The sequence below is a fragment of the Eupeodes corollae genome, chromosome 3 (genome assembly GCF_945859685.1).
Source record: "Eupeodes corollae chromosome 3, idEupCoro1.1, whole genome shotgun sequence".
Classification (NCBI taxonomy): domain Eukaryota; kingdom Metazoa; phylum Arthropoda; class Insecta; order Diptera; family Syrphidae; genus Eupeodes; species Eupeodes corollae.
In genome coordinates, this window is record NC_079149.1 from 38,000,563 (window position 1) to 38,028,451 (window position 27,889).

Below are 27,889 nucleotides of genomic sequence, written 5' to 3' on the forward strand. Positions count from 1 at the left end.
ACCTTTCGATGGTAGGTTTTTAGGGTAGTGGTACAGTTAAAGATTTCTGTGTAATTTACGAACACGTAGCTTAGTACAGTAGACACAAACAATATTAAAAATCATACTTTCTTTCTTAAAAAAAATCTCAAAAAAAAATAATTAAATTCTCAAATTATCGGGAAGAATGTTTGTCTATTTGTGCACTAGGTCTTAACCAGAACACGGTTGTTTTTTTTTGTACTTGTACTTGGTACGTTCTAGATATCTGTGTGTCCATTATCGAGTGTTTTTGTGATTTCTGTTTCTAACAGAAATTTTATTATTTTTTAAAACAAATAGAAAGATTTATATCGAAGAAAATGACTAGAATTAGAATAGATAAATTATCTATTTTTCCACTTTACGTCGTCGTCTCAAAAAAATATTTATAAAGAAAGACGTTAGTAATGAAATCCTACATAACGAAATTCCACTTACATAATACCCCATTTTGCTCCTTTATGAATGAAAGCTACAGCACCACAGCTGAAGCTCAAATTGAATTTAAGAGTTATAATTTACAATTTAAATAATAGGGCTGAGACATAAATGTTAATCTGTGAGAGCACAGAAGGGGCTTTGCTCAGATATTTTGAAAGTTCTTACACAAGTTTATTTTCAAATATGCTGACAGTGACTAAGGCAGGGAATTCACGACAAAAAATAACTGCGAAAATTGATATTTTACTCAAGTTAGTTTTTGCAAAAAAACTGTAAACTCTACATATTTCGGTTTTAAAAAGCTTTGTGTAAGTAAACGTATCAACAAATTCGTTTTCTATACATAACTTGTTAACTAGGGGTATGTTAAACCAAAAATATAAAAATGATATGAAAATAGTTTTTATTTAACAAAACTATAAAATACACTTCTACGTTTAATTGTATTTTTTTATTTTCATTATATGATAATACTGACAACCTCAACGAAAATGAGGAGGTGTTAAAATTTTGATAAACTTTCGAAAGATCCATGAGACAAAATGAAATTTAGTTACATCTCCGGTGTAAAATTTCAATAAATTTTCGAAAGATCTATGAAACAAAAGATTGCTGAGGTACTTGTTTGATGGTCTTTTAGGAACGAAAGACTGATTTGGAATATCTGGAGCCTCTTTTCAGTAATTTTTACGAAAATTATTATTAATCACATTAACACTTATATCAGTTTCTCAATTAAACACTCGTATACTTGATTTTTCATAATTCTGTTGCTATAATCAGGACTCTTTACTTTCTGAACAGTCGAATATTCCCTCTATAGCTTTAGAAATTAGGTCCCATATTTTGTTCGTTATTTAGATTAGATTAGATAAGATTACATTCCATATTTCGATAGTAAAATTACATTAATTTAAAGCTAAGAATATAAGGACATGGCGTAGTTGCCGTCTGCCTGAAGACATTTCAGTTAAAAAAAATTTAACATTATAAAAGTTTTTTTAGTAAAAGATAATAAAAACAATACTTTTTTGTGATTTTTCTTAACAATTTTTAAATATAACCAATGTATAATTTATTAACTTGAATAATTATAAAAAGAAGATAAATATAACAATTTTGAATGATTTTATAATCTTTAAAGATATGTATACAATTTTGACATGATTTGAAACATACAAAATATGAGTTTGAATAGCTCTATTTTTTGTATTTCTTTCTTTTTTTTTCGTTTTTACATTCTCAGTGACTCGAGACTTAAAAAATCAATTTTCCGTGATTTGAAACACAAAATCTTTAAAATAAACTTTACCGTTTTTAAAAACAATGTTAGTAGAAGAAAACAAGTTCAAATTTGCCGTGATTTGAAACACAAAAAATATTAAATTCTCAATGGCCATAACTGGATACATTACCGCTCAAAAGCTACTCTTATAAGCTAAAGCATGTTTGCAAAATTTAAACAGATTCGTCCAACCACTCAGCCCGTTAAGAATGTCAAAAAGTTGGTCCATAGACAAAAAACTCACTTGGAAATATGTAATATTGGACAAACTGCTATAAAATGATTTATATCGTCCAAATCTTCTATTGCAGAAAGTGCAAATTTGTGAAAGGCCCGATCTATCGGAGACAAAGTTGTGATTATGAATCTCGACTCTAGCTTTAAAAATGATGCCGATAGCTTCCGGAGTCATTTCTTTACAAAAAAAGGTTGAAGTTGGTGACAATTGATGGTTTAAGTGCTTGTATACCGGCAGTTTGCAGGTGTTCTAAATAGAGTTTTTCATCAATTTTAGCTTTCAAAACTGCGAACATATTTTGTTATTCTTTACATTATTTTCACTTAAGGAAAGTACTATATCAACTCCTGCAACAAGCGCGTTCCATTTTCTGAAGGGAGATGCATTTGTACGGAGCAGTCTTATCAAGATCGTCTTATGTAGCCCTTTTTCTTGTTTCATAACCTTAGCTAAATATTCGGAATGTAGTTTCAGATTCTGAATATAAGTACATATATCGGTGCCATTCCTGATTCACCATATATGGCGTACGTAGGTGTAGCGTTAGGCAGTTTAAAAAGTCTTTTAAAAAAGTATCTATGTAAAGTCTATAATTCCTCTATTTGAGCGTATCCAAAGGGATGGACACCGTAACATAAGCAAGTATTTACTGTCGCATTGAAGACTCTGTACTTTGATGAGAGGTCGATATGTTGTTGTTAAGGTGGCGCTACAGTCCGGGCGGACCTGGCCCTCAACCAACATGCGTCTCCAGCCAGCTCGTTCCCCAGCTAGCTGTCTCTTGTTTCGCACGCCAAGTTGGTTGAGGTCCTCTCCCACTTGGGTGCGCCACCTGAGTCGCGGTCTTCCTCTACTGCGCCGGCCGTCCGTCGGGATTGGATTCGAAGACCTTCCGGGCTGGAGCGTTGTTGTCCATCCGCTCTACATGACCTAGCATTCTAAGCCGTTGGACTTTGATTCTGCTAACTAGGTCAGTGTCGCTGTACAGCCCGTACAGCTCGTCGTTATATCTTCTCCTCCATTCTCCAACTATGCGTACGGGACCAAAAATCACCCGAAGAATTTTTCTCTCGAAGCATCGTAAGACGCTCTCATCTTTCTTTGACAGGGTCCAGGCCTCAGCGCCATAAATGAGAACCGAGATGATGAGTGTCTAATAGATGGTGATTTTACATGCTCGAGAGAGGACTTTACTTCTCAATTGCATTCTAAGTCCAAAGAAGCAGCGATTTGCAAGAGTTATTCTTCGTTTGATTTCAGCGCTGGTTTCGTTGTCTGTATTAATTAATAGCGGTGCCTAGGTAGACAAAGTCCTTAACTACCTCAAAGTTATAGCTGTCCATGGTGACGTTTTGTCGAAGACGTCGTCGTTCAGTGTCCTTTTTTAATGACAGCATATACTTGGTCTTGCCCCCATTGACCACTAAACCCATCTTCTTCGCTTCCGTCGCAATGCTCAACAACGCTCCACTGACATCACGCTTTGATCTTCCAATTATGTCAATATCATCTGCGTATCGGAGTAATTGGATGGACCTTTGGAAGATTGTGCCTCTAGTGTTGATGGTTGAGTTTTGCACAATTCTTTCCAGATTGATGTTGAAAAAATCGCATGACAGTGCATCGCCTTGTGTAAAACCTTTTTTGATATCAAATGCATCGGTAAGATCTTTTCCGAGCTTAATAGAGCAGCGTGCATTCTCCATCGTCAGTCTGCACAAACGGATAAGTTTGACAGGGATGCCAAAACTAGACATTGCTTGGTAGAGCTCTTCCGTCTGTAAGTGAGTTGCTAAAAAAATTGGGCCACATCAGGCTTAGGGCAAGTTTGACTTCCCTAGTTTTCTCTTTCGTTATATTTATTGCTATTATACAAAATTCCGCATCCTTGTATTATTTATTATTATTATTATTTCAAACGACATAATTTAATGAGAATCAACAAGAAAGAAGGTTGATATTTTTTAACTTCCCATATTAAGTAAATGCAGTAAGTCTGATTTGTCGAGTTAAAATGTTGACATTTCTCGACATTTCAAGGTCGCTAGAATATAAATGACAGATTTTAAAAAGATGTATATGTAAGTATGTATATAATACATACACTAAGGAAGCTTTTTTCGTCATCCCTATCTCAAGAGCCAGTAGAGATATTGACTAAAAAAGAAGTGTTTTATGAAAATAATAACACAGAAAGATGCAGAAAGATTTTTAAGGTATGGAGTGGTTATGTTACTATACAAATTTAAAAAGGTGAACATTTTGACTGGCCCAAAATATCTCACCGACTATCTCTCTATAATGTGATGTGATTTCAAAATTGTATGATTTTGAAAAAAAAATCAATAAACCTTTTTTTTATAAATCAAAACTTTTATCAACTCGAATATTTTACGAACAAAAATGATATTATTCAAAGAATAATTTTATGCAACGAAAAATAAAGTTTCTGATATCTGGAAAAATTTTGAGAAAAACGAATTGACAGTTTTTAGATGAAATAAAAAACTTAAAAAAAACCTCACTAATAATTGGTAAAAATTGAGTATCGACTCAAATATGGTTTTACAAATTAAAGAAATTGACTTCAAACTAATTGCTTTTTATAGTGTTATTAGCATTCAGTACAATTTTTATAAAAATTCAACAGTCACTATTTTCAAAAAATTTAAATCTGCAAAAACGTTACACAAAATTGTTAAAATACATCCAAAAACAACAAAACCTAATGAGACATTATTTCGACTCAAGTATTAACAATATCTTATTTCACTTAGTTGCAGAAAAATTGATACGGGTTTGAAATTAGTAGTGAAGTGTGGTTCTCATCCCAACCTCTTTTTGAATAGTAACTCGATGGAAGTGTTTGCTTTTGGTTAGTTTAATATGTTAATGTAATGAATTATGATATGATGTTAATTGGTTAGGATGTATGTTCTTAAAATTGTGTGTTTGAGAATGCGTAGGATATTTAAGAATTTTTGTTTTTACGCTTGCATTGCTTTTTGATTGTGCTTCGGAGATTCTCTAGTCTAAATGGTTCAAAATTCACATTTCACCTTTGGGTTTTGGGTTGGTCTGGAAGACGATTACAAGGTGTGAAGTTTAAATGACCCTTTTCAAACATTAAAACATTTTGATGGTATACAACTATACACGCTTCAATTATTTGAACTTTTGTTGGTTCCTTTGTATAATTCGTTTATTTTATCAGTTGTTAATTTTTTGTATAAAGGCAGCCCGGAGAAATGAAATAAATTGACTAATAACTGAAGTCAAAACATTGTTTTTCATCTTGAAAAAAGTATCAGGCTGTTGTGTGACGATAAAAACAAATTTACAGGCATCATTTCCATAATTTGTGTCACTTTCAACTATAATCAAATCTTCTTTTTCTTACGAATGTTTGCCAATATAATAATTAATTCATATTAAATAAAAACAAAAGATATTAAAATAAAAATACTTTTTTACATTTATTTTATTCTTGTCTACTATATTATTTTTTCCAATACAAAATAACACGGAATTGGGTTTCCTCGCTCTACACAAAACAATTTTATAATTTATTAAAAATGAAAACTGACTTTTATTCAATATATTCTGAGTTTGATAATAAAGAAGAAATACAAGTGGAAAATATTTTTTTATAACAATTTTTTATAAAACAAAATATTGAGAAAGAAATAAAAAATAAAAAAAATACTATTTTAAAATATGTCATATTTTTTTATTCAAACTACTTAAGCATGAAAACATCAGTTTTTATGTAGAATAGTGTTTAAATTTCGAAATTGCACGAAGATAAAAACAAATAGTTCTTTCCAAACCTGAGATTTATTTATGTATAAAATAAAAATACTACTGCAACATACCAGTTACCGTAAAAAATAAAATACAAAATATGTCATTCGAATCATTTTAATAAATGCACAATGTATCCATGAACTATGGACATGGTATTGTGAATTAAAAGTATACAACTTACAAAAGTGAAAAAATGCAAAACATCTCTTATGCCTACTGCGTTTGCACTTTAGTAATTTTGTGTAATACGGAAAAATAAGTGAACAAAAACCTCATGAATTCCATCAAATTTTGGCAAAGATCTGAAGTAAAGTGAACATTATTGTGATTGCTCTTATTTTTATTATTTTTTATTCATTTCAATTTATTTACCTTTAACCTTAATAGGTAGGCATGTAGGTACCCAAAGACTTGAAAATGCAAACAAAACATTTTCGTTTACCTATATTAAAAACAAATAAAATATATACATACTCGTATATGTATGTATATAATAAAGAGATTAATTCGTAAAAATTTTTCGAAATCAGAATGTGAGCCAAGTGCAATCATTTTTTAAGCCACATACGAGTACTCGTCCCGCATAAATCCTTGTCGTAACTTTTCAATATAAGTATATTGAATGATTGCGACGGGCTTATACCTATGGGTTGTGTATAGTGTATAGTATTGTGCTAGGTTGAATTGGGTTGGAACTGGGCAAATATGGGATCCTTGGGGAATGGAATGGCTAGGCCATATACCAACTACTTCACTTTTGAACGCAAGTTAGGGCGGATGTGTTGTGAGTGTGGAGGGCGCTTCTGATGGCACTGGCACTAGCACTAGCACTAACACTGGTGGTATGGTGGTTTGTCGGAAAGCAAAGTGTGCTTTTAGAAAAATGAAAAACGCTTCCACCACACACACAGGAATTACATATTTCTGCCTCTTGCTCTTATATCTCCTGTGTGTCCATATAAACGCCTGGGATGCTTTTGTGTACCTAAATAAGTATATATACCTTCTATGGTGGTTTAGGGTGCAAAGTGGAGCATTTATGGCGGTTTTTTCTTGAACTACTGTCCGAAAATGGATGTGGTTTTATAATATACATACGAGTAGAAATAAAGGAGTTTTGGCTACTGGAACCTTTTTTTTAACTTTTATAGTTATCAGCTTGGATAAGTCTGTTTTGTTCGTTCTATTTACTTTGTTAAGCCTAGTACGCTGCTGATGCGAAACGAAATTTTTCGGTGGTCTCCAAGTGTAGAGCGAAATTAAAACGAAAACCACAACGGAAAAATATTTGTGTAGAGTTCTGTCAGCTGTGGAAAACAAAAAACAGAAACACCGAAAGTCACGAGTAAACAATTTTCAATTTTGATTTGTAAACAATTTTTTCCAATAAATAAATTAAACGTCAAAATTTCGCAAGCAATTAATATACCGGGCAATTAAATTGAGAACGAAAAGAGTGGAGAATTGTACTAAAAAATCTAGTACAGCTATCCACTAAAATGACACATTTCGTTGTTCAGCAGCGTACTGAAAAACGAAAAGCACAGCGAAATTTTTCGTTTATGATTTCGTCATGTCATTTTTGTATGGGAAATTTCGTTTCGCATCAGCAGCGTACTAGGCTTTATAAAGAAAGAAAAATATAAAAATGTTTTTGACTTGTTCAGAGAGTGTGTTTAGGTTTTGTTCACGTATAGATAGAATTTTGGGTCAGGCGATGACTATAGATGAATCTTAATAAAAAAGTTTATGAATTTTTACTATCACACGATTTAGAAGAGCGGAATTTCATAAAAGGTTAGCCACACATAGGTATATGGATAAAATGATGGGAGGTAAAATATCTGACACGTCTTTTCGGATAAACTGAATTAAATTGATTGATAGATTAAAGAAAAAAATGTATGGGTATTGGTATATTCGTATGCATGAGAAGATTTAAGTTTGTATATTCACTTTCACATGAGTTATCCAAAAGTGTACAGTATTCATAAAAAGTGTGTGCTTAAATTTTTTAGGACGCCTCATAATTGTATCCAAAACGAGCCTGCATATACAAAAGTCGAACTAGTTTGATAAAACGTATGAATTGTTTTAAGATTTAAAGCAATTGTATGTTAAATTCTTGAATATTTTAATTCAAATAAACTAAAACATATCTAAACAAACAAAAAAACATTTGATACGGTTCAATATTGAATCTTTGTTTGGGAACAAAATTTCTTGAGTGATGAGCAGTATTTTTTTCTCGCAAGCTACGTTGATAAGCAAACCAGTTGCATTTAATGCTTGGAAGATCCAATTAAAGCCTCTTCATCCAAATTGTGCCAGTTTTTGATGCTGTTAGGCTGGATGGCAGGGCAGTGTGTTTGAAACTTACTTATTTCACCTTCACCTGTTTAAAGCTTTTGACGAATAAAGTTTTGTCAAATACAGCCAAATCAGAAAAGGTGAAACATTTCTTGTGCTGTGGGAGAAATCCTAAGAAGATTCATTTTCTGGATACAAGTGCCAGGCCTTATCGTTTTTGAAGCATTAAATTCTACACGATTTTTGATTCCCCATTGCACAATTCTGTCGAGATCAAAATTAAGTAAGCTTATCAACAATATTATCGATCAAAAAAAATTATGTTAATTTTTTAATGATGTCAAGATTTGTTTTACAGTACGGTTAGATAAACTATCATATCACCGGTGGACCTTTTGATAAGAAGGACGTACTGCCGGTCATTAAGAAGCTTTCGTTCTTTGAGATATTTTTTAAGCTGCTAATTATTCATATTTTTCATGACGTTGGAAAGATGGAACGTCAGTGCTATTGAATGACAGTTCAGCCTTTTTTAGGGATTGTTTCCATACAATCGTTAAGAGTCCTGTAGAGTACTAACGTAGTGGTTTTGCCAGCGTTGAAAAACACCTTTTTAGAAAGAAGGCAGGGATACTATTCAAGGAATACGATTTTCGTATGTTAAGGTCTTCAGAACTCTCAGAATTGCAAGAGTTTGAAAGAAGACTTTTTCCATAAAATCGCTTAAGCACTCAAGTACAGGACGACTCATAATACACTCTAGTAGCGTCGAACTAACAGCTTACATAATGAGACTACTGCAATAGTTAAGAGGTGATTGAATTGAGTAACTTATCTGTGTGTTACGATTTTTGTATGGCAAGAATTCGAAGATATTGATGTTTTTTTTATATAATAAGCGCACACTCTAAGGGATAATACTACCCTTATTATGTAGCCACAGTGTTAGCACTAGTAAAGGAGAGAGGGGTTGAAAGGAGATGTCGGTGCACATTGATTTTGAATACCTGAATATTGGAATGGCTGGGAAATACAGAGCGTGGCAAGGCATTCGCAAAGTACGGCTAAAGAATGAATCTCTGTACTTGAAAGTACGACCGAAGTTGTTCTCGACGGTATATTGATGAGCATTCCTAGATGCGCGAGTATAACGGTTGAACTGTTTAAGGGATGGCATGCAACTGTCTATTTCTCTAGAGCATAAACCATTAAAATAAAGGTAAAAGATGGTGAGACAGAATTATCTTATGATGGTAATATCACCAATCAATCTAAATGCTCTACGTTCATTACCATCCAAGAGGCTTAAGTAAGATACAGAAGAACCAGCCCAGATATGGGAGTTATACTCAAGCTTTGGACGTATATAAGCCTTGTAAATAACAGCCAGATCAGAGGGGGAGAAAAACTTCTTGCATCGCCTTAGAAAACCCAAACATCTTGCGGCATTTTTGGCGACATCGCGTATGTGATCGTTCCACAAAAGGTTGTTGGTGATACACATACTGAGAATATTAAGATGTTCAGTCTCCTTGATGCGATGTCATCTATGGGTAATAGCAAGGGGGGTATATTTCGCTTTAACGATATAAAGAAGCATTGCGTTTTTGAAGCATTAAATTCCACGCGGTTTCTTATTCCCCATTGTACGATGCTGTTTAGGTCGGAATTTAATGAGCTTATCATATTTTGTCGTTGCAGTTCCACATCCGAAGAAGAGGGGTGTGAATCTAAAAACGAATATGAAAAGCTAAAAGTACTATCGTCAGCGAAACAAAGTATTGGATTAGAAGTTGCAGACAGGAGATCATTAATAAAAATGAGAAAGAGTGTTGGCGATAGAACAGAGCCCTGGGGCACACCAGCATTTATTTTGCGGTTTTCGGACTTCCAATACAACTTACATTGAACGACTCGAAAGGTAATTACTAATCCAACGATGTGAACAACGTTTAAGCTCTAGAAGATGCCAGCAAAGCAGCGCTTCTCTCCACGCCAGCAAAAAATGCCGTAAAAGATAAGATCTCTCTTAATGCTCAATTGAAAAAATACGTTACCGGCGGAATTCATAATTTGTCATTGAACATTTCACGAAAAGTGAACTGTGCTGTAATCGTAGCCTTGTTTCTTTTGGCTAGTATCGTTTTCCATTTCTAGTGGCATTTCTTTAACAATAAAAGAAACATTCATTTGTTTATCTTAAGGTATACGATATCGTACTCTTGTTTTTTTTTGGGAATATCATAATTAAATTCTTTAAGGAAACCTCTGTAAATATAACCCTTTCCCCTTTGAAGTTTGAACCTGATTTGATATGTATTCGAAACATGTTGAAATGTTTTCATTTCCATTTTGAGTAAATTATTTTAGAGAATATGTAACTTGATAAAAATAATTAAATAATAATTAACAAATTGCTTTTTAGTTCCATTAAAAGCCTTATACACAAATTACAGCCTTCTGTTTTCTAAGCTCAAAGCTTTTCTCATACTTGTCACTCACATTCTTCTTCTGTAACCTATAAAATATCCTACATAAGAACCTAACTTCTTCAATTCTTATCCACTCCCAAAATTAATCACATAAACACATACTAAACTGTATTGTGTATTAACTTCTTAGTATGTATATCACACATCAAAGACAAAAATCTTGCAATTTACTTTCAAAGAAACAAATCCAAGTGATGGGGATAAACTTCCAATATCAAGCACATAAAATGTTCAACATTTATGTTTTACAAATATATACCATAAGGTACATCTTGCATAATACTTTAACCTTTCATTCACCGCTTGAGCTTAATCCATTCATATATATAAATTATATAACCCAAATTATACATTCCTTTAATGTTCAAAAGATTAGAAATGATTTTATAAGGACGCCTTTTGTTTTAAAGAGAAAATTAAAAGTGACTAAAAGTCTTCAAAAAGAAGGTATTATGTATATTTATATAAAATCTGTTTGATTTTCTTATATTATTCATGAGTTGACTTATTTAAGGGTCATCTTCTTTATAATCTAAGACTTTTCATCGCATAAGATTACAAATAATCCCATTTTACATCCATTTAGCTTTTTTAACATCATAAGGATAGTGGAGTCCTTTTACGAAGTGCATCATGTTGCCAAAGTCATATACAAACATACATACACATATATATGTATGTATATACATACAAATACAAATAAAGTAACATAATATCTTCAGGCTGAAATGTTGACATTGAAATTTTCATTCTAACTTTTTACTGCATGGAGATTTTGAGTTCTCTGATAGTAGGTTTAAGAGTATAAGGCATAGTAGCAGGCAGGAAGTCCTTGGGAAAATACATTAAGACAAAAAATCCTTATTGGATGGAGTAATAGCATACTTGTCACGATGATTCTTAAAGATATTATCTTTAAAAAAAATGAGCCGGAAATTTAATTAAGATGCCTTGTCTTTGCCAGCATTACAAGAATACAGGGGGAGATGTATAGTACATAGTATAGTATATGTATTTAAAAAAAAAAGCCTTAAAATCTGAATGAGATAAACGTGAAATAGTTGTATATATACGTATATATAGCATAAGCACCTTGAAAATAGAAATTCTTTCTTCCATCAGTCTTTAATTTTTTTGTTTCCTCTTCAAAATGCCAAGAATTCGCAACAGAAATACAAAAAAAAACACTGATGTGAAAAAAGAAGGGGGAAAACATCCCCTCACGTATAAACACTTACCAATGACGTTGAAATTGTATGACAAGGACATTTTTGGCTCCGTGTTGATTTGGCACTCGTAAATACCAGAATCCCTTGGCTGTGGATACTTTATCTGCAGTGTCCAATTGCCTGAGTTTTCCGGTCGTATCACCTGCAACAAAACAACACAATCAAATTACTACACACAGGAAGCTTCTATATTACCAATGAATGAGCAAAAAAAAAACATACAAAAACAAAAACGAAAACGCTTTTATCGAGCATTCCAAAGGACTTCACTCATATCCTATAACATCAAGCCAATAAAAACAAAAATAAACACACACAAAAATAATAAGAAACCAACATTACAATGGACCCTGAATTGCTGCACGAACAACTAAACTGCTTCTCTCCGTGATAAAATATATTTAGTCACGCAGCAGCAGCAGCATCAGCAGACAGACATATTTAAGGGATATGCTCTGGAGCTGCTGTTCTCAATTCTGATCGTCCTGATTCTTCAATCTCTCGATGATGGAAAAAAAACAAACAAAATAAATAGCATCACTTTGCCCTTATTTGATGCACACTTTTTGTATGTATGAGAGTACAGGACGATAGTTTTCCAAATAGAATATTATGTTATGCATGCAATGTTGTGTGATGAAGGACGAAAATCTCAACATCTTCTTTTGATCCTGGACGTACATTTATTTTGTTTCTTTTAGCTTCGAACAAAAAAAAATACACAAAACGAAAAAATAATAAAAGTGAACATAAGCAAGGACTTTTCAAAAATAGAAAAGAATCAAAATAGAACATAGAAATGTGTTTTCAAGCATACTGATTGATTTGGCTAAGTTTATTCATTCGTAACCAGATAAAAGCATCAAGCAAGACCGGACATATTGGCTCTTTAGCCAGGATTTTGTATCATAGTAGTTCTTATTTTCTTACCTGAAATCTCTGGTCAGATGTGTATGTTGTGGAGCCAGCCGTAAGGATGTGCAAATCACGTTTTCTGATCCATGAAACCTGAAATAATGATAAAATAGAATGTGAGTGAATAAGTCCAGAAATACAAAAAAAAAATACATTTCCAACGAGAAACTTTAGTTTTGAGAACTTTTTACAGATACATTATCATCAGTATCTGTTTTGTCAAATTTATTTGGACGTGTCTCTTCATGAAAATTGAACATTTTTTCCCAAAGACTAAAATACATCAAAAAGATAAGGATTTAAAATGTAACTTATGTTTGTCTGACTTATTATTAAGGGTCACGGAAATAGGACAACTTGTTGTTAAGCTTAATTTGTCAATATTTTCTATAATGATGAACCGTGCATGAAGTGTTTATAATACTACACTTTAAAAAAGCACATTGTTTGTAAGGTTTAATGTCAAATTAAAAAAAAAAATGTAGAAGGACTACACCCATTAAAAAATCTTGATCCAATGGGCAAATGGTTTAATTTGTACTGTCATATGGTGGTTACCTTTTACAGCACTTCGCCCAGAAATGTAACATCGCTAAAACAGTTCAAATACATAATTTAAAAAAAAGAGGTGGAGATGAGCTCCACACTAATGTTTTCCAATTCGTGCCTATTTGCTGATATTTCTAAAATGTTAATAGCTACATTTGGTACAAAATAAAAATCGAATCTCTAGCCATGTGTGCGATCCCACCATCCTGTTGGAAAACTATTGATGAACCTGCAGGTTTGGCAAAAAGACATCTGTTATCATGCTTTCGTAATTATCACTATTGAAATTTAATTCACAGTAATAAAAACGCTTGAATTTTGAATGGATAAAAGTTTAAATACTTTTTTAAAATTTCAAGCATAATTGCTCTTGGAAGTCGCATTGAGGCTGCTTTGAATTCAGACAACTACAATTGCTCTGAAATCAAGAGAGAATAACTCTTGCATATCACTGCTTCTTTGTACATAGAAGACACTTGAGTAGTAAAGACCTCTCTCGAGCATGTAAAGTCGTCTTCAATAAGACAGTCACTATCCGGCTTCTCATTTATGGTGCTGAAGCTTGGACCTTGTCAAAGAAAGATGAGAACATTTTATTATGGTTGTCGAGAAAAAATTGTCGAATTATAGCCAAAGAATAAAAGTCCAACGACTTAGATGACAGTTCGTCGTTGTCTGTTGTGGGATACACAAAAAGTCGACCATAAGTAAACCTATTTACATGGTTTTTGATCAATTCATTTCCGAATAATGTCTTGTAATAGTTGTAGTGAAAAAGTGCATCCAAGACAATCAAAGTTGAAGTGCCAAAACTGCAATGTCATTTATCATTCATTATGTGTCTAAAAAATGGCTTTGCAAAAAATGTGATCCAAATCCTAACAATCGTCGGTCGGCATGAGTCATTATCTGAGGAATCTACCACTCAGTTTTTAAGTGAAAACGGACCAAACTCTGCGACCATGACACAATACACACTTCCAGTGAGTGATAATATCACGCTCAATATGATTTATGCCGAAATAATCTAGGTTAAGGAAATTCAATCAAAAAACAACAAACAAGAGCAAAAAATAAAACAATTAGGAAATAAAATCAAATCAAACATCTCGAACAACAGATCTATGCAAATGCAGTTGAGATCTTTAACGTGCCAATTCATAATGCTGACACTCCTAGCATTGATTTGGCGCTTAAAATCTTTCACCAAGGTTTAAAAGTTGATGTAACTAAAGAAGACATTGACCATAAAGAGCTACATAAACGAACCTACTCGAATAACTTGCTCATCGAAGTCCTGTACCGATCAGGTTTTTAACCTAGTTGATGTTTTATGTCATATATTCAATAATTGTGTTTTAAATGGTTGTTTTCCCCAAAAATCTTAAATGTGCGGAAGTTGTGCCTCTTTTTAAAAAGGGAAACAAGACATTTTTATCAAATTATAGTCCAATTTCATTATTGCCTACCTTCTCCAAAATATTTGAAAAACTAAGGAAATCGCGTGTAGTCGTCTTTTTAGACAAAAATAAATTCTTCAGCTGTAATCAGTTTGGCTTTAGAAAGGGATTGTCAACAGAGGATGCAATTCTTAAAATATGCTTTCAGTTGTATGGTGGAGTAAAAATAAATAAATCATCAATGGCACTCTTTGTTGACATGACCAAAGCATTCGATAGGGTTGAATACGACTTATTACTTCGAACACTGTTTTGTGCTGGTTTCAGGGGCACTACTTTTGATTGGTTTCGTTCTAGTTTAAATTTAAGAGAACAAAAAGTGTGCGTCAAGGGATCTTTTAGTGAGTCTAGAAGTTTAAAAATGGGGTTCCACAGGGCTCAGTCCTCGTTCCCTTATTTTTAGTTTATATTAGTTCAATTTATGAAGTGCGACTAAACTGATTACCCACTGCTTTTGCAGATGATATTTCCCTGAAAAATTAGTGCAACTCAAATCCTGATTGCAATTAAAAAATCTCTGAAGACTCAAATCTGCAAACGTTAAGAATCTGGCTCACTGAACACAAATTATTGGTAAGTAAAAAACCAAGTTAATTTCTTTTAAAGTTTCATCAAATGAGATACATGATTATAATCTATTTTTTCACGCATATGATTGCAAACAGTTTTGCTTACCGATTCATAATTGTGGAAAACAAAATGTTGCTTTAAACTTGTCTTGCTTTTCTTACTGCTTCAAGATTGAATCAGTGCAGGATTATAAATATTTTGGAGTGCCATTTGATTTGAGGTTAAATTTGAAAGATCATATTAATTTAATAAAATCTTATATGTTGCTTGTTATACGTAAAATGTATCTCCTTAATGAATTGTGTTCGAAAAAGTTACTAGCCACGTTTTACTACGGGTTAGCACATTCCAAACAGTATGGAATTATAAGCTGGGAAGGTTCGTATTATAGATCTCTTGAACATTTGAGTACAGTTCAGAAGCATTTGGTTAGGATCTTTTGTAACAGAAATCGTTTTATTCATAACTGGCCTTTCTTTAAAAAACTAAATATCTTACCATAAACACACCTTTATATAACCAGGTTTTTAAGAGTATTTGTTAAGGAAAGTGGCAAAATTCCTATTAGATATTCTTAAGCTTATAGTTTTCATATAAACAATATACACAAAACACATTTCACTAAATTTTACAGCTTTGAAACCACTGCGGTATTAAACAAGCTCCCATATTTTATTCGAACAATTTTGAACAATTAAGTTTTCATTAAAAAAATAAAAGACTGGTTATTTGCAATGGACATTAACTTAATAGAATTTTCACTGAGTAGTTTATCTTAATTCCAATTTATTTAATGCATTTCTTGTTTTAATTTTGTTTCATTTATAAAAATGTGTTAACTTGTTTAATCTTATTGTCAACTCAAATATTAGAAAATAAATTTTTAAATGTAATGTAAATTAATGTAAAATAATATATTCTGATTGTCACCCCACATCAGATGGGTTTAAAATTTTGTAATTTGTATTGAAATGTCATTTCACACTAACTTTCTTAAGTTAAAAAATGTACATTATTATTTGATTCTCTATGTTCTTACATATATCTACTGTTTATCTGTATTTATTTTAGATGAAAGAATTAAATACAAAATTAATCAACCAGAAAATCTTTGAATCCAATCTAGATGCCTAAATGGCTCCACGTATCCAGCTTTCGTCCCGCAACAAGTCCTGAATCAATCATTCAATATATTGCTTCATCCAGTGGTATTGAGCCTTCTAGGCTTTCTTGCTTTAAATTAGTAGGAAAGGATGTAAATCTCGACCAAATAAAAAAAGTTAATTTTAAAGTTTGTATTCCGGCTCAGTCATTCGATGCTGTCTTCAATGCAAACTTTTGGCCCAAAGGAATACGCGTCAGATCCTTCCAACAATTTCAAAAAAACGTGAACGACAGGTCAGTGGGAACACAAGTATGATATTCCCTTCCCATATACAATTAACATCAATAGTCAAAACCTGAATGCTGTTGAATATTCTAACTCCATTACTACCTCTGTTGCTAAATTAAATCCTTCATCCGATGCCATACAAGTGTATTACCAGAACGTTGGAGGAATGCGATCTAAATTGTCTACTTTTTATAACGCCGTAAGTGATTGTAATTATGCTATCATCGCTCTCACAGAAACTTGGCTGGGTGATGACATTTCTAATGCTGAAATCTGCAATACTGGTTACGAAATCTACAGAAGGGATAGAGACAAAATCTGTACAGAACTTACTAGAGGAGGTGGTGTGCTGCTTGCAGTTAAGAGTAATTTTAAGAGTAGGCAAATATCTCTCACAAACTCTTCTGGTTTGATAGAACAATTATGTGTTCATGTGAGCTTCACTCACAACTTTAGCGAATTAAGTATTTATTATTTTGTTTCTTATATTCCTCCAAAATCAAACATTGACATTTATTATGCGCATGTAAACAATATTAAAGACATTGAAGGTACATTAGATAGTTACTCTTACATAGTAGTCTTAGGCGACTTTAATTTGAGTACTGTTAATTGGATTTTCTCTGAGGATGATAAAGCTCTTATCCCATATAATATTGTAAACGAAATCGAAACCTTTGTATTAGATACTATGTCAGCCTTAAATTGTATTCAAACGAATAATAATGCTAAGTCTATTGGTAGAATCTAAGATCTTATTTTTGTGCAAGAAGACCTTGAAATGTGCTTATTTGAAGAGGACTTTCCTCGACTGAATAATAGTATACATCATAAAGCTTTGCGTTTAGAGTTAAAGTGTATCAATTTTAAAAATACACATTGTTCTAATCTTGAAGTGGATTATAAATACGATTTTAGTAAGGCCGATTACATCAGCATAAATAATTTTTTAAATAATGTAGATTGGAGTTCGATCTTGTGTTTTCAGGACGTTGAAAGAAATTATAAGACTTTGCTAAACTTAATTTACAAAGCTTTTTCTTCCTTCATCCCTATTAAGCGAATGAAGAAAAATAATAAGCTTGTTTGGTTCACTAAAGGTTTAACAAGGCTAAAAAATGCAATGTGTAAAATGTAAGGTATGAGTAAGGTCAATTCAGATTTCCGAAGTGAATTTTGTCGCTTACGTCGTTAATATGATTTTCTAAAAAAATTCTTGTATAAACAATATGTTTGGTCTTTAGAATCAAACATTAAAACAAACTCTAAATTCTATTGGCAGTATTTAAATTCTAAGAGGAAATCCCTTGGTATACCTAGTTATATGACTTATAAAGGCATTGGTAGTAGTGACCTGAATAATATATGTAATTTGTTTGCTTCATTTTTTCAGTCGAATTTCATATTAAACTCAGCTTACTCAGAAGTAAACTATGAAATCCCTGCTATAACGGATGTCGGTATCATATCTCTATCAGATGAAGAAATTCTGTCGGCGCTTGGTAAATTGGATAATAGTCTTAGTCTACCACCCGATAATATTCCTGAAATCTTCATTAAAAATTGTAAGTACAACTTATCGAAACCACACCAAATAATTTTCAATCAGTCTCTTTCAAACGGTGTTTTCCTCGATTCTTGGAAACTTTCTTTCATCACACCAATCTTTAAATCTGGCTCTAAGCAATCAATTGAAAACTATAGACCGATTGCAAAGCTCCAACTGATTCCCAAAGTTTTCGAATCCTTGGTTAAAACCAAAATGTATGATGCTGTTAAAGCACATATCTCACCCTATCAACATGGTTTTGTCAGTGGAAAATCCACAGCAACAAATGTCACATTATTTACGAACTATTGTATCAATGCAATTGAGAAACGAAGCCAAGTAGATGTTATATACACTGACTTCTCAAAGGCATTCGATAGAGTTAACCATAAAATTCTTTTGTTAAAGCTTAGATATTTGGGTTTTCACTCTCAGATGTTAAATTGGGTTAAAAGCTATCTAGAAAACAGAGTGCAAGCAGTTAGAGTTGGTCGAATTAAATCGGAATTAATTTTTAATTATTCAGGAGTACCCCAAGGTAGTCATCTGGGCCCCCTCTTGTTTTTACTCTTTGTTAACGATTTACCTAATGTTGTTTTAAAATCAAGTTGCCTGTCTTTTGCTGATGATTTTAAGATATATCGATCAGTAAATTCGCTCTCTGATTGTATGCAGCTTCAAAAAGACTTAACTTGTATATCAAAATGGTGTATGTTTAATGACCTTGATTTAAATATCAAAAAATGTTGTATAATGACATTTACAAGATGTTATAATCCAGTAGTCTTTAACTACTCTATATCTGAGAACGTACTTCGAAGAGTTTCCAATCACAAGGATTTAGGAGTTATTTTTAGTTAAAGGCTTGATTTCAGAATGCATGTTGACTATATTGTATCTAGAGGCAATTCTATGCTTGGATTTTTGTTTAGAAATTCTTATGAGTTTAAGTGTCCTTATACTGTTAAATCACTTTTTGTCAGCTTTGTTCGTCCAATTTTGGAATATTGAGGTGTAGTTTGGTCTCCTTACTACAAAAATGCTTCTAATAGAATTGAAAGAATTCAAAAAAGATTCACAAAATATTCTCTTCGTAAACTTGAATGGAGTTTGCCCTTACCAACTTATAAAGATCGGTGCGCGTTAATCGATATAAGACCTCTAGAAACTAGGAGAATTTATTTCTTGATTGCACTTGCTAGAGATGTAATAACAGGACACATTGATTGTGCTCCTTTAGTTGAAATGTTTATAAAATATACACCAGCTCGTTTTCTTAGACCAAGAGCTAAACAATTTTTCTTCATCACACATCATTTGACGAATTACGGATTAAATGAACCGGTTACTAAAGCGTCCCAATTTTTTAACAAATATGCCGATGTAATCGAACTTGACTGTTCTAAAGAATTGTTCAAAAAAAGAATAATGAATACCATTGTTTATGTACCTAATTGATTAACGTTATTTATAATATACCTAATTCTATTGTTTATTATTAGCACGCAATGTTTTTCTTTCTTTATTTAATTTAAGCTATATCTAAGAAAGTAGCATGTACTTATAGACCAAATAAATAAATAAAGATGCACGGCGCAGTAGACATATCTCAGGTAGCATACACTGAGACTGAGACGCATGTCGTTTGAAGGCCAGTTCCATCCTTTACTGTAACCCATAATTGGATACTTTTAAAAAACCTTACAAAATGTTAAAAACAAAGTTTTCAACAAGATAAAACTAACTTCAATCCAATATATTTAATTGTTTCCAAAATATTTTAGTCAAATTCAATTTTTAACAACTTTTAGTAGAACCATTATAATTTTATTTTTCTGCATCTTCTTATGTTAGAAAACCTGTGAAACATATTTTTGTTAAAACCAATTAGTCTAACACTTCTTGAAATATGGCTGACAAGAAAATGCATCTCCAATGTACGGATGTACATTTTCTTTTAAACAAATCCAAATTTTTTGTCCGAAAATCAACTTTAACGTAAAATAAATATTTAAAGAAAAGATTATTAAGTAATGTTTATTTTGCAAATTGTTATAAAATCCATGTCTACTTAAACTAGGTATTTCAATATAAATAAAATAAATATATTTGTTAGAACATATTCAATTCACCTATTTTTTCTTGTAAATTAAATATAATTTTGATTCTTTTTCGTAGTTAAGTTAACAATTTAAAAATGTATTTATTTTACCTATGAAATACTTTACACTCATAATATCCAGTGTTTTACTAAAAATTTAAATATTCCAAGCAGAAGTTCATACGTTCTAGTGTTGTTTTTTATTTGCCTTTTTAACTTGAACATAATAGGTTAAGCACTCACTGCTTAATTAGAGCAAACAAAAATATCACAAAATATAATTTAAAACTACTTAAACTGTTTACCCACATGATTGTCATAATACTTTCAAAATAACATATTTACATTAAACTTTATTGGCTTTGTTCTCAAAAATCAAAGCTTAAATGTTATTATTTTTTTTTCAAAATAAACTTTTAAAAATAAAGAAAAAAAACAACAATTGGATCAACATTTTAATCAATACCAAAAAAAGTCCTTAAAATGTGTTTTTTTTATTGCATTATAAAATATTAAGCAAACCCTTTAAAAACACTCTGTTGCCTTCGAGCTTACACGTACCAGCTATATAGCTAATTTTTCATTTGCAAAAAATTAAATAACAAAAAAAAATTATAATAAATTTGCATTAATTTCACAACAAAAGCAGAAAAATCTCATTTATTAAATAAAAATTCGCTCGTTGGTAGCGCATTTCATTTAAAAGTAATTGATGTAATTTGTTATGCCTACCTACTACTTTTATTACTTCACGATTTTTTGCAATTTTTTTCCCTTTCATATACTCTCTCACTCTTGTACTGAATTGCCCTAAAGTACGTGCACCATTGCTGCCACCCCGTCACGTCACCGTGTCGCATAAAAGTTTTCACCCTTTTTTCCTCTTTCATTACAGCACCAAAACTCAACAAATTAATTTTCTATCCCGAAAAGTGAACCTACAATCTCAGGGCTGGATTAATTCCAAATCACAACAAGATTTTTTTCAAGAATTTGCTTAAAATTTTAATGGTGATCATTTTTGAACTCATAAAAATAAAATGGTGTACTCAGGCGATTACGTACTTCTTGCTAGCTAAAATAGAAAAGACATAAAATAGTGAAGGAAAAATCCTATATTGATGAAAATTGGTTCAGATGTTAAGAACATCATTATTAATAAACTGTAAAATTTTCCCAACAATCTCGGGATAGGATATAAAGTTATTCTAGGTTTTAAGTATATTTTCTTAGTCCGAATGACTTAATACTTAGAATTTAAATTTTACGTTTATAATATATTTTGAAATATAATAAGATTTTGTTGAGTTTGGCAGTGGTTACTTCCGACTTAAACATTAAGGATTTTTTGTTCTCTAACTGACGAGCATCTATTCAAGTTGTGAACTTACCATCCCCATTTTTGTTTAATGGGATTAAGATCAGATATAAATAGCAGCCATTGAAGGAAGTGCACTCGTGCTCCTTTGTCCAGGCTTTTAATAAGCGCACCAGGTGAGCAATTTTTATGGGTCAAAAGCCATAAAATCTTTAGGCAAATTTCCCTCCTGTATTCCCTTACCAGATGCAGTATTTTTTGATGTATTGGCTATGATGAAGATTTGAACGTGATATCATTATTTTTGCAGCATATTGAAGTTTTGAAAAACTCTTGTTTTCTTAAGTCTAATTAGTTAAACATACCTCAAATGTCTGATAACTCTTTTTGTCTTATTTTTGCCACAGAATCAGAAGAGAGTGATCCTCACCTTAAAATTTTTAGAATTAAAACTCTATTCTTGAGGTTTCTTACCTCCCTTCATGTTTTTTTCTGTATGAATCTTAATTTTTTTAAGTAAAAATAAAAACCATTAAAATTTCGATCAATTATATCAGCTTTCTTACGTCCAGTTAGGTCCTGGTCTCTAGGCAAATCAATATAACCTATATGTAAGATACGAGGGTCGTTCAATATATTCTCGATATCGATATGAAGGAAAATGCGAATTCAATTTAAATTGTTTTTATTTTTCAATATAATCTCCCCTAACATCAATGCATTTGTTACATCTTGAGATAAGCTTTATAAAACCCTCAAAAAAATAAGTTTCCTCTTTCCCTGCAAAATACCCATTTATTGCCGACTTGAGTTCTTCATCATCCGAAAATCTTTTTTCACGAAGACAATATTTCAAATCCGGAAACAGGAAGTAATCACTAGGGGCAAGGTCTGGACTATAGGGTGGATGTTGAATTTCTTCAAAACCACAATCTCGCACAGCAGCCTTGGAAACTCGCTCCGTGTGAACAGGAGCGTTGTCAAGAAGAAGCAACACACCCGCTGCGAGTTTACCCCGTCTTTTCTTTTTAATTTCCTCCCGCAAATTATGCAAAGTGGAAGCGTAGGATTTGGCGTTGATTGTTTCACCTTTTTTTTTGTACTCAATGGGTAAGATTCCCTTTGAGTCCCAAAAAACTGTGGCCATGAGCTTCCCGGCAGACGGAGTGACTTTGAACTTCTTCGGGGGATCTGTTCCTTTTTTATGCCACTGCATGGACTCTTGTTTGCTTTCAGGGTCATAGTGGTGAACCCATGTTTCGTCCCCAGTAACAGTCCGATGCCTAACACCGTCCGCGTTCTAACTACACATCTCCAAAAGCTCTCTACAGCATGCGATTCTCACTTTTTTCGGAGGCGCTGTGATCATTCGTGGCACCCACCTTGCACTGACCTTTGAAAGGTTAAGATGGTCATGAAGGATGGTGTGAATGGTACCAGTCGAAAGCTTGGCGATCTCTGCCATCATTTTCACCTTTATTCGGGCATCCTCGATTATTTAATATTTCTTGAAACTCTAAAATTGTTGATTCAAACTGCCCAGCACTTGTAATCGCTCAAAAAATATGATTGTCGTTGAACCTATTCAGTTGACTCAAAAAAGGGAGTAGTTAGCATCAATAGATGGCAAAAAATCCCCAATTTTGGTACTAAAAATTATTTATTTCTAAAACAAAATTGTTTGGACTTAAAAACACATACAAAAAACTTTTGACCAAATTTGATGAACATGCATATTTTTCAAATCAATTCTCCTAAGAACCAAAGAACAATGTAGAAGACAATTCTTCTTACTTATTTCAATTTAAAATTCGAGGCCGGAACAATATTTCCGACCTAATCCAGCCCTGTTCCCCAGTCATTGTACTGTAACCCGGTTGTAACTTTTGTGCCTTTCGGTTCTGTATTGTTATTTATGTTAAGTGAAAAAGTTTCCTAAAAACTCCCTAAATAAAGTGCTTTTTCGTCTTTTATTTGTTTTTCAATTGCATGAAATTCTATTAAAGTAGAACTGTGGGTCCCCAACGAGAATTGTCGGAAAAGGATTTTCTTCATCGTTTTCCTCATCGTCGTCGTCATTCCCAAACGACAAAGGTACAAATACAACAATCCAACAACAATGTCAACAACGCATGTGAAAGGAACAATAAAAAAAATCAAATCAAATATCTTTGGAAGTTAATCCGAACAATAACGTTATATTTTTTCCTTTAAAGAAATATGTATAGAGAAAACCATGTTGCTTTTTTAAGTCAAATGAAAGACACACTTTCAAAAATATTGCATAATTTTATCCCCACTTACTAAAAGCTAACTGTTCTTTTTTTTTGTTGGTTGCTTTTTATCATAATTCAGATTAAGAGTTTTTAATTTTTTAACATTATTACGCGACTTTTGGGGATTCACGGTGCAAAATTTTCTAAGATACTTTTCTTTTTTCTGTATACATTATAAATAATTATAATAATGTTGCGCAACAAAGTCGCGAACAAAAATTGCCATAATGATGGGGAAGTGAAATTAATGCGATTAGAAAAGTTTTTCCAAAACCAACCAATTTCGTATATTTCCCTTGGTAATTAGATAATATAGATTCATATTAAATGTTTTTGTGAATGTACTTTATAGAAAATTATGTGTTTTTGTTATTTTTCTGTTTAAATAAAATTTTGTGTCTTATGAATAAAAATGGAGACAGAGATTAAAGTTCTTCTTCTTCGGTTACCGAGACAATAAAAAGTAATTGCATTTTATTTAAGACAGAAAAGTTTGGAGCATTAAGAAAAATTGTAATTGTTCTTTATATACTTACATAATATTATTATTTTGGCATCGAGGATTAAAAATAAATTGAGAACTTTCCAATCGAGATAAGCACCATCAAATGATTATAAGCCCGTGACCTATACTGATGTTGATGTATATAAGTCGAATGTAATTATTTTTGAAATGGCTTCAAGTATCCAAATTTTAGACTAGAAGGAGGCATGAATTTTTTGTATAATTTGTATAATAACCGTCCTTTGTAATTAGTTTGAAATAAATTTCAAAAATTCAGGGTTTGCAAGAATTGAATATCCTTAAACCTAAAGGATATAAATAGAATAAGTTCGATATTGAAACTCATTTTTGTATGGAAAAAGTTGGTAATTCTGACATTGGTACTTTATTTAACTTTTCTGTATCTTGACCCTTATATTAAATTCTTAAAGTGTGTTTGTTTTGGTAACCATTAGCATAATGATCAAATATATCAAATAAGAAGTAAATTTTTTGGGTTAATAGTTTTAGTTAGTTTTTGTTTAGTTTTCACATTGGCTGTCATCTATTCAGTTTATTATGTCACCAATATTTCACATTCTTGACTCACTTTACGGTCAAAATAAAAATTTTGTTTTAAAAGGGACTACCTATAGATAATATAGTAAGCAGTGCACGCATCTTAATATCCACATAGCGACATGGAAATCTCCTGATCAATCAACCGTCAACCAGATTGATCACATTGCGATCGACGCACGACACTTCTCCAGTAACCAGGATATCCGAACATTCCGAGAGGTCAACATTTACTCGGACCACTATCTCGTTGTAGCCAAGGTACGGCTACGGATATCCCGATCCAAGCCAAAACAAGGAAGTAATGTGAAAAGATTCGACGTTAGACGGCTACAATCGCAAAAGACTGCCATGTCCTTTTCCGATTGAGTCTCTAATAACCTCTTAAGGAGTCCTATGCTGGCTGCATTAAGCATTGAAAACCAGTGGCAACATTGCCTTGCAGCCATCAGAGATGCCACCTCTGAAGTGCTAGGTTTCACACGGCCACCACAGCGAAATCCCTGGTTTGACGACGAATGCCGGCAAGTGCACGCAGCGAAACAAGAGGCATACAAAACGGAGCTGCACAAAAGAACTACAGCTGCTCTCAAGCTCTACGAGCAGAAGAGGAGAGAGGAACACCGGCTTCTTAGATGAAAAAAAAGAGAGCATGAGAAGCGCGCGATCGAGGAGATAGAAGGATGTCATAACAGGAATGAGGTTCGCATATTTTACCAAAAGGTAACAAAAATTCCCAAGGGTACCAGCCACGAACCGAAGCCTGTAATAATGATCAGGGGAACATCGTAGTAGAACCGCAGTTGATATTGAGAATATGGAAAGACCACTTCTCCAAATTATATAACGGCGATGACGAACCGAATTCCGCTGTAAGGGAGATAGAACCACTTAACATCGGCGACGCAGATCAACAATTCCGCCTACCCGACCTTGACGAAGTGAAGATAGCTATATCTAAACTTAAGTCAAACAAAGCTCCTGGAGCGATGCACTGCCATGCGACTTCTTCAACATCGTTCTGGAAAGAATTTTGCAAAACTCAACCGTCAACACTAGAGGCACAATCTTTTTTCCATCCAATTATTCGGATACACAGATGATATTGACATAGTTGGAAGATCAAAGCGTGATGTAAGTGGAGCGTTTTTGAGCATTGCGACGGAAGCGAAGAAGATGGGTTTAGTGGTCAATGAGGGCAAGACCAAGTACAAGCTGTCATCAAAAAAGGCCATTATTTTTGTCTATTATTTTGTCTGTCGATGCATGCAGAACTGCTGAGGACTGGAGTAGCCAATACAATTCAAAAATTTGGTTCCTCGCAATCCGTTTGGACACATCAGGATTCAAATCTACTACTCAACCTTTCCGTAAATAGTTAAGCTACTTTTTGTTACTTTTTCTCTTCTCGTAAAAATTTTCTTTTTAGCGCTTTTCTCATATCTTTTTGCCTTGCTTTTTGCTGATCTTTTATAAAATTACGTTCCGTAAGTGGTTCTTTTTTGTTTTTAAAACAAGTTTCTGCATTTGCAAGCCGAAATATCAAATAAGACTATGCTTGTTACACGAAAATCATCTATATTTTTTTTCCGGTATTTTTGGGTGAGACTTAAGAAGGTTCTTGAACTTTAAATGATAATATGTTTGTAGCTTTACCTTGATTCGTTTCGGTTCTACTGTAGGAATAGAAGATTTCGCCCATATGGCTGCCAATTTCGCAACTTCTACTGATATATGTTAGTTGTTTTTTAATTTACCTTTCATATTTGCGTGCGTTCCATTCTCTTGATGACACAAAACAGACAAACTTTTTCTATAAATTAACACAGAATGAAATCAATAATAATCGGATGTATTAGGAGCTCAAAATTTCCTTTTTTCTTTAATTCAAAAGCGAACAAACGTACTTACTAAAAGAATGACTATTTATTTAATTTGCTTCTTCTTCTACGTTTGAATTTAGAAAATTAAATATGGCCGATGGGCGCTTCTTCTTCTACGTTTGAATTTAGAAAATTTAAATTAAATATGGCCGATGGGCGCGCGATTTGAAATTTATTCCGATAAATAATAATTACCCATAAGTACTTACAATAATTGATGTTTTTAATTTTAAGAATAATATTATATATTATAATAGTAATATTATTTAGTTTTGTAATAGTTTTATCAAAAAATCATGCCTCGTTTCTAGTGAAATCTGATAAAAATAAGGGAAGCAAAATTCAGCTGTTCTTCAAAACTTAAACAACAATCCAGAGGCACTTAGGCTTGAAATAATAAAATGAAACTTCACGTATTAGCTAACGGGACCATTAAGCAAAAAAATTTGAATTCAAAAATAGGGCTTTGTTTTTTCAAGCTCTGATTTAAGGTATCTTTATACAATCTTCTCTTGTTAATTGGATTGAATGCGTAAGTGATGATATTTCTACGTGCGAAGAAATAAATGAGAATTATTCCAATCAACTTCAAACTTCAATTTTAGGTAAAAAAATATCATGCAAGTCCGTTGAAAGAGATGTGGGAATTCAGTTATCGGGGGTAATTTAATAGCATCTTTAGCAGCATCATCCCCAACTTCATTTCCTTTGGTTCCAGTATATCCTGGTTACCCATACTAAAAAAAGTTTTCTGTCAGTGTGCATCTTAATTGTTAGAGTGTAGGCCATCGGTTTGTCTTATTTGTATGGCCTTGTAATATTCCCAGGTTATTTGCCAAGATTATACTTCGTCCGAAGCTTTCGAAATAGATACAGTTTTTTTAATTACTTCTAATTCTGCAATGTAGGTCCTTTCTTCTTTGGGTAGCAGTCCTTGCCAGTAAAGTAAAAGAATCTTGTTTCAATTTGACTACAGTATACAACGAATA

At 32.6% G+C, this 27,889-nt stretch overlaps 1 protein-coding gene across 1 annotated transcript in view; it reads right to left on the reverse strand.

Moving 5' to 3' along the window:
- LOC129950424 (zwei Ig domain protein zig-8) overlaps positions 1-27,889 on the reverse strand; it is a 358,168-nt gene that overhangs the window by 77,989 nt on the left and 252,290 nt on the right. The window contains exons 3-4 of the mRNA XM_056062365.1: positions 12,754-12,831; positions 11,833-11,965 (exon numbers count right to left, since the gene is read on the reverse strand). Coding sequence (XP_055918340.1) covers positions 11,833-11,965; positions 12,754-12,831 — 211 coding nt within the window. The remainder of the gene's footprint in view (positions 1-11,832; positions 11,966-12,753; positions 12,832-27,889) is intronic.